Raw genomic sequence first — 15,252 nt, 5'->3', positions numbered from 1 at the left:
TTACGAAATCAAAACTGAAAACTAAAATTAAAAGAAACCGTTTAGTATATTGTGTGTGTATGTGTATGTAAGTATGTTTATTTAATATATCTTACAAAGTTACAGATCCCTATTAACAAATGCATACAACACCTGAAATTACTATCAGCACAGCAGTAATTTCACATCTGCTAATTCTCATTGTTAATGACTAACTAAGAAATCACACCTTGATCACCATTAGATAATCAATTCACCCATCAGGCTCACCCATGCTGTTCAAAGTCTAAAGTGAAGATGTACACTTACACGGTAAAAACAGAATCATGGTTATATGAGTATGTGCTGTTAAGAGTGTCGATTTCTCTGTTGAACTACATTTCTGCACGTATGGGCTACAGTATACAACATATGGCATAAATGAGATACAATTTAAAATCTGGAATGACAAATGGAAAACTTCCTAAATTGATTGTTTTGTGTCCAGACTACACAGTAATATTTAATGTTAATCTGTGAAAAGCAAATAAGCACAAGCACCTTCCTGAGGAGATTTTATTCAGTTACCTGTTCATAATAGTTATTGAGAAATGTATTATGTGTGGTTACAGGGTTTCATAATCTGTTTTTATCATAATTGTTGATATTCTTGTTAAGACAATCATATGTAGTGTTTGCATAGCACTTACAGACTGATAAGGTATCTGTCTCTTCTCTGAATTCACACAGGTTTATAAATTGGAAGCTGTGTTGTACGGTAGAAAGGAAGTAGTCTGGTGAGGAAATAGCCTGTTTGAGCGCTTTGTCCCTGAAAGTTGCATGTAACTAAAAGTATGAAACTCTTTTTTTTATCAGACTAAAAGTCGTTTTCGTGCTGTGTCAGAATGTTTCTTTTTCAAATTTTGTCTCTTTTTGTTGCATGCCTCTTCAGTTCGTACATAAATGTGGCCTGGTGCTGAATTTTGTCAAACAAATAAATAAATGTGCCTACTGATGTAGAAATATATATTTTTAGTCATATATTTGTTAGTCACATAGCCATTGCAGTGTTACTCTCTAAATCTGGTTATTGTCCAGGTAATAAGAAAACGTCTTTGGCTGAAGGGTCCTGCCACTGACTAAACCTATACCCCTACTGCCGATACGTGCCAGCTGTCACCTGAGAATATTGGAAGGCCGCAGGATCCACGAAATTATAAAATTATTTAATATTACACAATGTGTAAAACGACTTCTGAAGTGCTTGAGTCTTACAAGATTATGTAGCGAATTATGACTCACTTCCGTTAGAGCCACTTTCCGCTTATACGTAAGATCTCGATGCATAACAGGCCAGTCGTGAAACAACAATCTCGTGATTAGGTAAAAAGCATGGTTCCACACTTATCTGTGAGGCAATGACGGTTTAAAAGACCGACAGGGTTCAACCCAGGCAGTGCACTTAGACTACGCTTTAGCAGACACGCATGGCGGGACCAGCTCAAAACATGGAAGCGATATTTTGCAGAAATGGAAAGGAGACGGCAGAACCCGTCAAAGCGCAGTTGTCGGGTAGGCGCACTATTTCACTCAGCTTTCCCTTAACACTTGTTTCAGTTTTGGGAATCGTTCATTTATTTCTCCGTGCGAACGTCTGTGATGAATCTTGTGTTTGCATGTTCAGAAACGGGTTGTTGCATATCATATAGTGATATTAAGAGTCGAAATTATTAGATAATGAAGAAACATAAATAAATTTTGTTACACCAGAGTAAATTACCGGTGAAATTCTACAGGTAATATTCATACAGTTATTTAAGCAACCAATAATTCACAGAGAATGCATTCAACAAGTTCTAATTCACTGCAGACCATTCTATACACTTCGATAGCATAATAAACGTTCATTATTTAGGGCACTAATAGTTGGCCAGGGTAAAAGTGCAGAAGAGGTGTGGCTGTTGGTGTAGTTTCAGCATGACACTGGAAATGACACTGGAAATTCAGCTTAAAGCATGGTGCTATCTTCTACAAAAATCACTTAATCTGCACAAATCACTTCACCGTAAAGGAAATAGTAAAGGTGAGAGAACAAAGCTTTATGAATGAACACTGAGGACCCGGGTGCACTGTTGGTCAGGAAGTTAAAAGCTAGTTTACAGATGGACTCATCAGCTTTCACTAGTGACATTATACTGCCTTAACATTTTTCAGGTATCAGGATGCAGTTAAGGAGGGTTCTAAAAACATTTTCTGAATGACATGAGGGTAGGACGTATTTCATTGTTAGTGTGTGCTGTTAGTGTTTCAGTGTACTGTATGGTGTATCTTTGCAGGCACCATCCCACCGTGGCTTCAGGGGACATTACTGCGCAATGGTCCTGGTCTTTTCTTCATTGGAGAGTCATCTTACAACCACTGGTTTGATGGAATGGCCCTCATCCATAGCTTCACATTTAAGGATGGTAGGTGGTTGGAGATAGGTGGGAGGATCTGCTCAGGCCATTCTCCCAGTTTGGGGGTTCAAATGCCAACAGTCACACACATACACATATACACACAGCGGGTCTCAAAAGTAAGGAAACCAACACCCATAAAAATAAATATACTTTGTGAGGATAAGGAATGCTGTTTATCTTAAAGACAGAGTTGTTGTTGCTTGTGTAAGCGTTCACATTCAGCCAGATGTTTTGGTGAAAGTTCATCAGGAATGAGAGAAAAGGACAACACTCGTCACTTGGCTGCAGGATTATCATGCGTTTCATGTGTGGAATCAGGGAGCATTGGGTATATTTTGTGCTTTCCAGAGCCTCCTGGTGGCTTTATGCTGAAAGAACTTAAAAGACGAATAACTGCTGAAGGAAGTAAACAGTAATTTCTCTATTTTGTCAGGTGAGGTGCATTACCAGAGCAAATTCCTGAGGAGTGACACATACAAGAAAAACACTACTGCCAACAGGATTGTGGTGACAGAATTTGGGACCTTGGCCTATCCTGAACCCTCAAAGAACATATTCTCAAAGTAATGAAACCTTCATTTAAGGACTCTGTTCTTTTTTATTTATTCCTTGATCGTTCTTTTTTCTGAAACAAATTATGTTCTTTAAACACTATTCCAGGGCCTTCACCTACCTGATAAATACCATCCCAGATTTCACCGACAATAATATTATAAACATTGTGAGATATGGACAAGAATACTATGCCTCATCAGAGATAAACTACATCAATCAAATTAATCCATCAACTCTTGATACCATAGGAAGAGTAAGTTCAAATACATGAATGTTCACACTTTTTAATTCAGCATTCGATTATAAGCATTATGATATTCAGCTTATACAGCTTGGCTGCCGTTTCAGAGTAATTACAGGAACTATATTCCCCTGAACCTGGCTACAGCACACCCCCACTACGATGATGATGGGAACACCTATAACATGGGCACTGCTATTATGGCACTTACTGGACCCAAATACGTCATTTTCAGGGTACCAGCCAGTGCGTCAGGTATACGACGACCTGTGCTTTGAGTCAGATTCTTTTTAAAGGTGTTTTCAGTAATTTCCTAAATCAAAGCCTGAGAAGCAATGCCACTATTAATGCTTCTGAAAAAGATTGTTTTCAATCAGGTTGTTATTTAAGAGTGTGTAAAATTGTATTATTCCTATCATACATCTTTTAATCTATTACTTTAATCTATTACTTCTCAATGTAGAATAATCTGTATATTTCTCCTGTATCTTTTGTGATTGGATTTGTGTGTTTTGTAATGATGATTTACGAAGCTGCTCTGTTAATATTTGAATATGATTTAAATCTTTCAGTATTTTCCTTGCTACTTTGACTTGAGATGTGTGAGAAGTGTTTGATTTGGGAGGGTGTAAAACCTGGCTGGTACTTGAGAATATTAATAGTTTGTGTTTCTCCTTGCAGATAAAGAGAAGAAAAGGCCTGCACTGAGTAGAGTGGAGCAGATTTGCTCCATTCCATTCCGCTCCACCTTTTATCCCAGCTACATCCACAGCTTTGGGATGACAGAAAACTACATCATCTTCGTGGAGCAGGCCTTGAAACTGGACATCATCCGTCTGACCACAGCTTACATCAAAGGAGTCTCCTGGGGCAAGTGCCTCAGATATGACAAAAACGACACAGTAAGCGAGATCCACTCTATCCTTGTATCTGCACCAGTGCAGACGGGCTGGCCGACGCTCACTCCTTTTCTCCTGCTCGGGTTTTGCGTGCCGCCCCACAGACGCTGTTCCACGTGATCGACAGGAGGACGGGGAAGGTGGCGAGAACCAAGTTCTACAGCGACGCGTTCGTGATGTTCCACCACATCAACGCCTACGAGGAGGATGGCCACGTTGTGTTTGACCTCATCACGTACGAAGACAACAGCCTGTATGACATGTTCTACCTAGAGAACCTGAGACAGGACATCGAGGAATTTTGCAGAGCCAACGAGGTCTTGTGTCTGCCGGTCTGCCAGCGCTTCGTCCTCCCCTTAGACGTCGACCTCAAGGTTAGTGGTTTGAATGGAGTTGTGTTTGTTTTTTGTCTTTGTTGGCAACACCGCTGAGGTTTCTGCATTGTGGATTTGTTTGCACTTGTAGGACGCTCCGTCAGGCACCAACCACGTCAAGCTGGAGGGCACATCAGCTACAGCTGTGCTCCAGAGTGACGGGTCGATGTACTGCACGCCTGAGACACTGCATCATGGTTAGGCTACTTCTGTTCATCATCATCATCATCATCATCTTCATCAGTTCAGAATCACAGCACTGGTAACAGTAATCCTAGTAACCATCCATTGTAGTTTGGAAGTAAGGTATGCTGCAGCATCTGGCTTCTCTGCAGGTTTGGAGTTACCTGCGATCAACTACAAATATAATGGAAAGAAGTACAGATTCTTCTATGGCTCCAGGATGAAGTGGTCACCTCCATCAAAAAATGTAAGGTGCAGTCTGCAGAAAACTCCTAAATCCCGTATTCTGCGACTAACTGACTAAATGTGCTCTGGTAACTAACTAAATGTTAATGGCAGCACATCAGGTGGAGGAAAATATGCATTAGGTTAATTAGTTAATTAGTTATGGTGGTGGCATGGAACTAGTCAATTTAAAAGTATTTGCAAGTATAAAAGACAAGACATGTGACTGAACATCCCAAAGACTTACACACAGAGCTCACGTATCTTGGTACTGAAACAGATCACAAAAGTGGACACGATTACCAAGACACACATAGAATGGCTGGAAGAAGATTGCTACCCATCAGAACCAGTGTTTGTGGCTTCTCCAAGTGCCGTGGACGAAGACGATGGTGAGTTCCTTAAATTTTATATGCTATAAACACCCATTATAGCAACATATATAGGTATATCTGCGAGGTGCATTCTTGGGGCTCGGGGCTCACTGCAGAACATTTCAGAATGTTCCTGGTTTTGATCTTGCAGGTGTTATTCTGTCATCTGTTATCTCGCTCAATCTCAAGAAACCACCGTTCCTGTTGGTCCTGGATGCGAAGACCTTGAAGGAGATTGCTCGTGCCTCTTTAGACACAACAGTTCACATGGACCTGCATGGACTTTTTATCCACCACAAGTACTAACTGAAAGAACCTGGATATATTGGTGCCATTCACATTTGCCACATCACATGGTTTTGTTTATTAAATCCTTATCTCATTGATTTTTAAATATTGATCATAAAAAAAAAAATCTGTTTAGATATATTGATATATTTGATATTTGCGTTTTGGTTACTTGAATTGTAAGAAACATTTTTAATTTAGAAAAAGGTAATATATCAGTATATAGATTTACATTAACTGGTTAAGAAATCAGCCTTACTGTAATAATGTACATATTTTTGATGACTCCTAAAAATACAGCTTCTATGAACGCCATGTTTGAATGTCATACATTATAAGCTAATCAGACCGGACCTTACTATCTGTAATTCAAACCTGTTATGTAAGTTTTGAACAAGGTTCGGAGGAACATCTGAGCAATGTCCAATGTCCAGCTCTTGTTATCTAGTAATCTTTTTGCATCTCAAATAGAAGAGACCCATGCAATTGCGTATTAACTCATCCATTCACATTCAGAATTTCAGAAATAATTAATTTATTTTCCATTCTACTGATCACGTGAAAGGATTCATCATTGTTTGTGTGACATTACTGAGCGACATTGATTTTAATGACTTAAGAGGCCTTTACAATTCTGAAAGTAAAAGTTCAAAATGTTGTAGCATTCTGGCATTCAATCAATTAATTACTTGTAAATTAATCTGAGCCAGTTTTCAATATTGCACCTTAATGCAGACATCTTCTTGCATACATAAAGCTGTTTATTTTGGAGCAACTCTGGAGTGGTCTAAGTCAGCGGAGGGGAAAGAAACAGCATTAGTGTTTATAGTATTGCGTCCCCATGCAGGCTTGGATTTAATCACCAATGTTAGGACAGGCCACTACGACACCCACTGGAGGCAAACGGACTCAGTTCAGTCCTTCTGTCAATGCCTTGGTCATGTGGCAGCTTCCCCTACTGGAGCCAGTGTGGTTGGCTAAGCTAAGCTGCTTCCTCAACTACCGTGAATCTCTCCATGGGACCTTCTTCCTGACTGGGGTTCCCCAAAAACTATCTCAGATTCTCCCAGACCCTCTAATACAATCATGCATTCTGAGGTTCCTTTAGAAGTACTTGATGGTCACTGCATATATTTCTCACCAACAGTTTCCAATTAACAGCTAAGTTATATTCGAAGGTCCAGCTGCATCCTAGCTGGTCATCTTCCTGAGTGGGACCCTTTCCTGATGTGACCCAGTAACTATGCCCTGCACTCTGACCTTGGTCCAGTACCACATGCTCCACTCTTTGTGCCGGTTGTCTGATCCAGTCCACTGCAGTGGACGATGACTACGTTGTCACTTCACAATGTTTATTACACATACCGTAATCTGTTTTTCTAGTCGAGCCTTCTCACGTAATGAAATAACTCAGCTGTTACCAAAACACTGAAATTCGACAGAGATCATATATAGAGATATTACAGACACCTCATCAAGGTCTGGTTTGCACCCAGCTCACAAGACACAAACACACTTTAATCACACTCACAAATCCTCCCACACGCCAGGTCCCCTTGTTTATATCACCGTCACCTGACAGTGATGCACAGCTACACACAACTTCTAAATTAATCATGTAATATCCTAAAGAAAAGATCCTGGTAATGTAGGTGATAGAGTAAGCAACAAATGTAAGAAATAGAATGAATTATACTGCCTGATTGATGTGAAGAACGTCTATGGTGTTTCAACTGCAGACTTATTTAAAATGACCACAAATAAAAGTACACAAATAAAAATAACATTCAACAAAATTTCCTTTTATCATAACATTCTTTATCTTCTTTCATTAATCCAAAAGTAATATGATGTCTTCCAGCTTTAATACACAAACAGTGCCATGCAAACCACTCTCTGCAGAACGTTATCATAAGGTTGGTGTACGTTACCCTTTTAGGAACATTTGTAAGCCGGTTCTGACTAGAGCAAACACAGCAACTAGAGCGTGAGATAAGGTGTGTCAATGTGCCCTAAGGGGCGGAGAGATCTCTGCATATATACCACTGGAGCCCAGTCTCGTTTCCGTTGAGGCGTTCACCAAGGAGGACACTGTTTGCAGTCCGAGTCTGGACTATTTCTTGCTTTAGGAGAGATGCATTATGATTATGGAAAAAACAGGAGTGAATACCCTGAACCTATGAAAGCAGAGATAAAAGGTATGTAAAGAAATAAAGCGCTTGCAGCAAAGCTTGTGTGCCCTGCATATTTACAATAGACACATTATTATTAAGTTATACAATTTTTTCTTTGAGGTTTATTGTGGCCTTTAGTTTAAGAGTTTGGGGAGATTCTCGGGATGTGATTTGCTTTAACATTCTGTCAGGGTTTACTTTAACATAATGTCTGCCTCCCTTCCAATCTTCAGCATGATGGATGTGTTGAACAGTTGAATCATCTGATGTTTCTCCAGGCTCTCTCCCTGACTGGCTGCAGGGAACTTTTGTGCGAAATGGATCGGGACTATTCTCAGTTGGGGAATCTTCTTACAACCATTGGTTTGATGGAATGGCCCTCTTGCACAACTTCACAATCAAACATGGTAATCATCCACTCCTTATCCCATCCAACAGGTACTAGGTTAGTCTAGTATTAGTATGAAATGACCAAGCAATAAAGTTAAATGTATTAAATATTCCTTTATTCAAGTAGTTTGACAGCAGAACTGCAATACGGTCTATAATCAAGTCTACACTCACTTTAAGCATATATTATCTTAATTAGTTCTGAAATGTAAGTCTGAATGTTTGTGGTCTTGACCATAAAAGCCAAAATAAACAGTCATGATGCTTGGTGTAAGGGAAGTCTGCAGTTGCTTATTATAATTCCTGATCTTCAGAATGACTCATTTGGATTGGCATGACTCTCACCATTCCCATTCATAGTCTTAATGAATCAAATGGGGTGAGACCTCCACCACCACCACATGGGGCTCGAATAAATATCTGATCACATAACCTAATCATAAAAATAAAATAATACATATCTGATTACCTAACCTAATAACAATAACATAACATAAATCTGATAAAATAATCTAATAATAGCTACTGATATAATATAGATCTGATAACATAATAATAACATAACCTAATTATAATAACATAATTGATATCTGATAACATAACCTAATAATAATAATAACATAATAGATATCTGATAACATAACCTGCCCCTCATTCATATGTGCTTTACTTGTCCAGTCAGTGTCTAGTGTCCAGTCACACTGTTTCTTTATCTTCATGTGATTCTCTCTGCTCAGATACACATCCTGCTTCAAACATCTCCTTGCCTAAAGAAAAGTCACTTTTCTTGTACTTGACTTTTCAGCATATGGTGCAGTTTTGAAGGAATGTTACTGATGAACATTATATTAATTCATAGCATTCCTGATAGTTATTTTTGTTTTCATTTGAACAGGAGAGGTTACCTATAGGAGCAAGTATTTAAGAAGTGACACTTACAACAGCAACATGAAAGCCAATAGAATAGTTGTGTCAGAGATGGGAACCATGGCCTACCCACATCCTTCCAAAAGCATGTTCTCCAAGTAACTAACAAAATCCATTCATTTTATCAGTACAATGTCAGTACGTGGTCAAGGATCTTTGAGAGAGTGCCAAAAAGTCAACTGAATTCTTTTTATCTCCAGAGTGGTCACGTTTCTTAACCATACCATCCCAGACTTTACAGACAACTGTGCTAGTAACATAATTAAATATGGAAATGACTATTATGCCACATCTGAAACCAACTACATTCGTAAAATTGATCCAGTGACCTTGGAGACTCAAGACAAGGTAACGCAGTCCTTTAAAGTCACTATCACTTGTTTTTAATGACCTGCAAGACTTTAAGGACTTCATTCTTTTTTTTTTTCAGGTGGACTACCAGAAATACCTTCCTGTCAACCTTGTGATATCACACCCCCACTATGATAAAGAAGGAAACACCTTCAACATGGGAACAATGATAGCAGACAAAGGCAAGACAAAATATGTGATTTTCAAGGTTCCTGCTGCAGATAAAGGTAAGCGCATAATCAAAAGGCTGAAATGAACTTTCCTTTGCAATCTGCGCACCATGAATAATTATACACCAGTTGCTTTCAGCTTGGAAACAATTTCAAGAAATATGCCAGTGTGCTCGAACCCTTTAGGTGACCCAGAGAGATCTTCAGTCCTGAAGAGTGTAGAAACCATCTGCACTCTGCCCTGCCGCTCTGTCTTTAGCCCGAGCTACTATCACAGCTTTGGCATGACCGAGAACTATATAATCTTTATTGAACAGCCCTTAAAGCTGGACATTCTCAGAATGGCCACAGCTTACCTGAGAGGTGTCAACTGGGCCAGCTGTCTAAAGTTCCACCCAGAGGACGATGTAAGCATTATCTCTCTGTTGTTAGTGCGTGTCGGTCAAGTGCGATTCTTCTAACTTTGTGTTCAAAGTGACTTTGTTTTTCACTTCTGCAAAAGACCCTGATTCACATCATTGACCGAAAGAAAAAGAAAGAAGTTGGCATCAGATACCACACGGGTGCTATGGTGGTATATCATCATATCAATGCTTTCGAGGAGGACGGCCATGTGGTGTTTGACGTGATCACCTATAACGACAACAGCCTGTATGACATGTTCTACCTGGATAAGCTGAAACAGCAACCTACATCTGCCACATCTAGTAACCCTATCAAGCCTACATACAAACGATTTGTGCTGCCACTCACAGACATGGTACACTGGTTTCCTAACCCTAGTGCCAGAATGAAAAACATAAAGAGGGAATGTGAACTGTAACGTTAGCGTTTTATCTGTAGGACGCTGAGACTGGAACGGACCTGGTAACGCTAAACTACACAACAGCAAGTGCTGTGAAACAAAAGGATAAACTGCTCTGCCAGCCAGAGGTGCTCAGTGAAGGTCATTTGATATCATTACTGTCATTTAAATAAATTATGCATAACTCCTCCCTCTGGCCCATGTTTTCAATTTACCTGATTCTGTTTGAATCTTACCAGGTGTGGAAGTTCCCAGTATCAACTATAACTACAGTGGACAGAAACACAGATATGTGTACCTTACTGTTGTGGGTATGTCGTCACTAGCCACAAAGGTAAGAGAGTAGACGCCACCAACATTTATGTGGGGTAACACGATGTATTCTGTATTTCTGGAAAATGTGGTTTACTATTTGCACAGATCACAAAGCTGGATGTTCAGACAAAAGAGCAGGTGGAATGGACCTCAGAGAACTGTGCCTTCACCGAGCCTGTGTTTGTGCCCAGGCCAGGTGCAAGAGAGGAAGATGATGGTCAGTTGTGAAAAAGGTTTCTGGAATGTCTTCGTAGGCTGACCTAGTGTGTTAAGGACAGACACAAATTCTGATTCAAGTGTTGATGAAAAGTCACTGCTTAAAAAGGGGGAAAGGTTCTATAGCCTTTAGTCTTTAACTATATCCAAAATGGGTAGACATAAAACTGATATTGTTTACTTGTGACTACTGTTTATTTAGGTGTAGTCCTAACATCAGTCATAAATGGCAGTCCTGGACAGTCCGACTTTCTTCTGGTGCTCGACGGAAAGTCATTCAAAGAAATGGCACGGGTGTATGTGAATGCGGAGCTGCACGTAGATATGCATGGCATCTTCATACCACAAACCCACGAGGCCTAGGGATCAGACTTCTACCAAAGGTGGACTGGGACAATGTCATGATGTTATGATCTGGACTGGATTGTGCTGATTAAACTTTAGTGATTTGAAAACGTGATACATTGGTTGATGACTCTGTGTGTGTGTGTGTGTGTGTGTGTGTGTGTCACGGTGGGTTGGCCAAGAGGCCACCAGAGGGTGCGTGCACTCACACGCTTACGCACTTCGCACACGCCCCTTGCACCAAGCCACTTCACCGGTCCAACTCACCTAATTACTGACACCTGTACACCATCAGTCTGCGCCCCTTTTTATGTCCACAAGTCATGCAGTCCAGTGCTGCATATTCCTTGGAGGACTTTAGCATCTCAGACGTTCTGCACAGACGATGTGCCTCAGCTTGCTACTCTAAGCTTGTTTATTTGCTCTTTGTGAGCTGTACGTTTTGTTTGCCTTGCTTTTGCGTGCTCTTTTGTGTTTATGTCATTGATAATAAAACTGCTGACATACAACCAGTGCCTCCCGCTGCCTCTGTTCCCCCTTCACTGTGTGTGTGTGTGTGTGTGTGTGTGTGTGTGTGTGTGTGTGTGTGTGTGTGTGAGTGTGTGTGTGCATGGATGGAAGTCAACATTGTGTGCATTGTGTGTGTGCTCAAGAGAGAAAGTATTTGAGTCATTTATATATATATATATATATATATATATATATATATATATATATATATATATATATATATATATATATATATATAATTTGAGCTGACAATGGAAGCTACTTTTGTAATGTAATCAAAACCCTTTGAAAAAAATACAACAGTGTCTATGATGAATTAGGCTTTTAAAGATACATACATACCAACACAAATAATACTTCCCTGCTTCTCCTGATCTTCAACGACATAATGCTCTTCGAAGTGTCACAAATCAGAGCAGATTACGCCCTTTCATACGTGTTCAAAACATCATTGTTTAAATAGATTTTCATTGTCTGACAAATGAGTTTTCTGTGCTAGCTGTGGTTCTGACAGAGGGCGCAACTGCTCTTGTGAGAGGACGCGGGGGTCAAATACACAGACGAAGGAAGACTGCGTCATATTATTGCGACGATAAGCACTCGGGCATGACTTTTACCATCAAGTTATGATCAAGCCTTGTGAAGCTTGTATTTGTGAAATACTGCAACTCGACATAGTGATTTAATTCAACGATGTCTCTTCCTGGACTACTAAGATGCAAAGTAACTGTTATGGGAGCTGATTTTTAGCATGACATTTAAATTAAGTGGTGTTCAATTACTGGTTAGCAATGATTCTAGCAACTGCTCTTCCCTCAGTGACTTTAGATGAGATACTTGCGTCTCTAAACTTGTTAGTTAATAAGACTCAGCAGCCACTTTACAGCTTTAGGTAGTAGTTTTATTTGTAAATGCGCAATAATATGCATGCGGTATCATGTTTGGTTGTGTTTCATTAATATCGCCTATTGGAGAGACAGATGTTTATTTGATTTCATTTCAGACCCTGCTGTCTTTGCCGTGTAGACAAACGTTAAGGACATTTTCCAGTATATCGGATGGAGAAGTCCGGATTGCAAACATATTGAAAGAGAAGTTCCCACTCGCGTCGTCGCTCAAAGTTGTGGACATATCTGGTGAGCACCGGCGCATAAATAAGACGTGTTTGGTCCACCTGCAGGAACGCTTATTCTCTGATGTTTTCTGATGTCTGTACGGACTCGTGTCTGTTTTAGGAGGCTGTGGTGCTATGTATGAAATACACATCGAATCCGACGAGTTCCGAGGCAAAAGAACAGTGCAACAGCATCAGTTAGTAAACCAAGTACGTTCAGCGTCCTGACATTGCCCTTGTGCCAGAACCTGGTCCTGGAGGTGCACCCCATTAGAGTTTCAACACCAATCTAACACTGCTTGTTCTAATATTAATACTATGGAAGAAATCGATCAATTGGAGCAGAAGTGATGGCCAGGACCAGACTTGGGCTCCCTTGACCTAGTGATTTGGAATGTCAAATGGGTGAAAATAAACGAATGAAGTTATGTCTTTAAACATGATATCATTACGATGGTACACTACCGTAAGATAAACCTGCATAATTTTTTTGCTTTGAGCACAAACATTTAAAACAATATATTGAATTGCACTTTAACGCCTTTGGTCAAGGCTGCTTTATTTGGTTACAGTATACAGTTATGCTGCTTTGTAAGGAAAATAACATATTATTTTTGCAATCTTACAGGCACTCGAGGAAGAGATTAAAGCAATGCATGGACTCCGCATTTTCACTGATATTCCAAAAAACTAGAATCTACTGTCATAGGAACCAGTTGCATACTTCACCAGTTTTATGAAAATCAGATGTCGGAGGAGAATATAGCAGTGTTGTCTTTTAAACGTTTCAATTGCATTATTACTTTTCAGTATGACGCGTAACATGTAACATTTTTATTTACTGGGTTTTCTTCAGTTGTTATTGATTATAAATGTTACAGTACGCACAAAATGTGGCTCATGAATGCTGTAATGCGCACAAAATGTTACAATAACGCACCAATCACAAAGGGACTCTGTTGTAGGATGAGTAAATGAGGACCTGACTATGTGACACTGACTGCAAGTGTTTTCTGTAAAGCATTTCTGTGTGACTTTGTCCTTATTTTGAAGGCAATCTACTGCTATTGATATTTCCAAGACTACTTTTTTGTGAGGATTAGAAATTGAAAGCCATTAAATTGCATACCACTAATTGCTTTGTCTTTATCATCTATATGAAATCATTTTTGTGAGTTTTTTCATCCCAATACAATAATGTATTATTTGGAGTGCCAGATGAATATCATGAATATATATAGAGTAGTTGATGAATATTAGAACATATGTAGTAATAGATAGTGGTTGTATTGATGGATCAATGAACAACAGATTTTTTAAAGACAAACCAACTTTGTGGCATCTGACAGGAAAGTCCTGTAAAAACGACATACAATTGTTAGCCACCAGATGGCAGATTGTTCTTACTGAGTATATACTTCATGTATTATAGCACAAAACATTTTTATAAGCATATGCTTTAAAATACAAATCTATTTAAACCATTATGTCAATCATGGTTACACATCTTTGCTTTTAACACGCACCCATTTCATTAGACTAGCAGAAAGGAGACCCCATTTTTGGTACTAACAACATAAATTAAAACATTATTTTTCAACAAGGGTTACTTATATTTGAAAGGCTGTGATTTTGTATATGCAACAGGTCTTGCTATTTTGTGAAAGAAATTATGCTCCAAAGAGATAAAACACATAAAGCATCCTAGCAGTGATTTACAGCCATTGATACTGGTACTAGTACTGGTACTGGTTTTGTAGTTGTCAATCAGAATGACCTTACAAACACTGTTAATCCCTCAAGCCTGTTTCATGCACTGCATCACTGAAGATGGACTAGTTGGATCTAGACAGTGTAACACATGGGGAAACAACATGCACAGCAAGTCCACTTGTGGGTAAACATAATGCCTGCTCTATACACACTGAAAAAAAATAAAGCATTGGCTCAATGTAATAAATAAATTATGTAATAAATACAAATAATCAATCCAAAAAACTAAATTCATTTAGTCATGAATTAAGTTTTTTGGATTGAGTCAATGAAAAAAAATTCGTGTGATTGATTAATTCAATTTTATTACATTCAGCCAATGCTTTATTTTTTTCAGTGCATAGTGTTGGAGCAAGTTAAACTCTTTCAAAATTAAGGCAACGTTTGGATTCGGAATTGGTAGAAACATTACAGATTATATTGGGATCTTCTCATTTGTACTAGAATAGAGGTTTCTGAGTCAAATTTGATGGTGTTATAGTGCTTTACTTATAAACTACATCATTTCATTTGCTTGCGAGTGCTGTCAGGGGTCATTTAGTTGAAATACCGCACTGAACCGTGTAACAGTGATATCAAGTAATGCATCATCAACAAGCCACTCAA

The 15,252-nt window shown here is 39.1% G+C and overlaps 3 protein-coding genes across 4 annotated transcripts; all 3 read left to right on the top strand.

The window, feature by feature from the left end:
* Window positions 1-1,253: 1,253 nt before the first annotated feature.
* On the top strand, window positions 1,254-7,167 carry bco1l (beta-carotene oxygenase 1, like). Of its 2 annotated transcripts, XM_077023679.1 has the most exons (11): window positions 1,255-1,530; window positions 2,295-2,423; window positions 2,851-2,980; window positions 3,078-3,225; window positions 3,321-3,468; window positions 3,895-4,115; window positions 4,217-4,486; window positions 4,578-4,683; window positions 4,822-4,916; window positions 5,175-5,286; window positions 5,420-7,167. In XM_077023679.1, the coding sequence occupies exons 1-11, from the start codon at window positions 1,446-1,448 to the stop codon at window positions 5,572-5,574; spliced, it is 1,599 nt and encodes a 532-aa protein (XP_076879794.1). In that variant the 5' UTR covers window positions 1,255-1,445; the 3' UTR covers window positions 5,575-7,167. The 2 variants fall into 2 exon arrangements, 1 of the variants encoding a protein (XP_076879794.1); XR_013134369.1 differs by lacking the exon at window positions 5,420-7,167 and having other exon boundaries at window positions 1,254-1,530; window positions 4,578-4,748; window positions 5,175-5,215.
* A 468-nt stretch (window positions 7,168-7,635) lies between these two features.
* On the top strand, window positions 7,636-11,741 carry bco1 (beta-carotene oxygenase 1). Its single transcript, XM_077023673.1, has 11 exons — window positions 7,636-7,754; window positions 8,009-8,137; window positions 9,016-9,145; window positions 9,248-9,395; window positions 9,478-9,625; window positions 9,755-9,975; window positions 10,071-10,328; window positions 10,412-10,514; window positions 10,613-10,707; window positions 10,794-10,905; window positions 11,107-11,741. The coding sequence occupies exons 1-11, from the start codon at window positions 7,691-7,693 to the stop codon at window positions 11,265-11,267; spliced, it is 1,569 nt and encodes a 522-aa protein (XP_076879788.1). The 5' UTR covers window positions 7,636-7,690; the 3' UTR covers window positions 11,268-11,741.
* A 584-nt stretch (window positions 11,742-12,325) lies between these two features.
* Window positions 12,326-14,008, top strand: bola3 (bolA family member 3). Its single transcript, XM_077023674.1, has 4 exons — window positions 12,326-12,482; window positions 12,763-12,895; window positions 12,995-13,083; window positions 13,502-14,008. The coding sequence occupies exons 1-4, from the start codon at window positions 12,453-12,455 to the stop codon at window positions 13,565-13,567; spliced, it is 318 nt and encodes a 105-aa protein (XP_076879789.1). The 5' UTR covers window positions 12,326-12,452; the 3' UTR covers window positions 13,568-14,008.
* The last annotated feature ends 1,244 nt before the right edge of the window (window positions 14,009-15,252 follow it).

Source organism: Brachyhypopomus gauderio, chromosome 12 (genome assembly GCF_052324685.1).
Source record: "Brachyhypopomus gauderio isolate BG-103 chromosome 12, BGAUD_0.2, whole genome shotgun sequence".
In the NCBI taxonomy this organism is placed as follows: Eukaryota; Metazoa; Chordata; class Actinopteri; order Gymnotiformes; family Hypopomidae; genus Brachyhypopomus; species Brachyhypopomus gauderio.
Note: the sequence above shows the minus strand (reverse complement) of the source record. Positions and strands in the feature narration are given on the sequence as shown.

What these genes read in the sequence shown, in the direction of transcription:
- bola3 (XM_077023674.1), top strand. Translation starts at nt 12,453, where the DNA reads ATGTCTCTTCCTGGACTACTAAGATGCAAA. An exon ending in CTGGACTACTAAGATGCAAA is followed by an intron (nt 12,483 to 12,762) that starts GTAACTGTTATG and finishes ATTTCATTTCAG; the next exon opens with ACCCTGCTGTCTTTGCCGTG. An exon ending in CAAAGTTGTGGACATATCTG is followed by an intron (nt 12,896 to 12,994) that starts GTGAGCACCGGC and finishes TGTCTGTTTTAG; the next exon opens with GAGGCTGTGGTGCTATGTAT.
- bco1 (XM_077023673.1), top strand. Translation starts at nt 7,691, where the DNA reads ATGCATTATGATTATGGAAAAAACAGGAGTGAATACCCTGAACCTATG. An exon ending in GGTTCCTGCTGCAGATAAAG is followed by an intron (nt 9,626 to 9,754) that starts GTAAGCGCATAA and finishes CGAACCCTTTAG; the next exon opens with GTGACCCAGAGAGATCTTCA. An exon ending in TGTCGTCACTAGCCACAAAG is followed by an intron (nt 10,708 to 10,793) that starts GTAAGAGAGTAG and finishes CTATTTGCACAG; the next exon opens with ATCACAAAGCTGGATGTTCA.
- bco1l (XM_077023679.1), top strand. Translation starts at nt 1,446, where the DNA reads ATGGCGGGACCAGCTCAAAACATGGAAGCGATATTTTGCAGAAATGGA. An exon ending in CCTTAGACGTCGACCTCAAG is followed by an intron (nt 4,487 to 4,577) that starts GTTAGTGGTTTG and finishes TTGCACTTGTAG; the next exon opens with GACGCTCCGTCAGGCACCAA. An exon ending in GGTCACCTCCATCAAAAAAT is followed by an intron (nt 4,917 to 5,174) that starts GTAAGGTGCAGT and finishes GTACTGAAACAG; the next exon opens with ATCACAAAAGTGGACACGAT.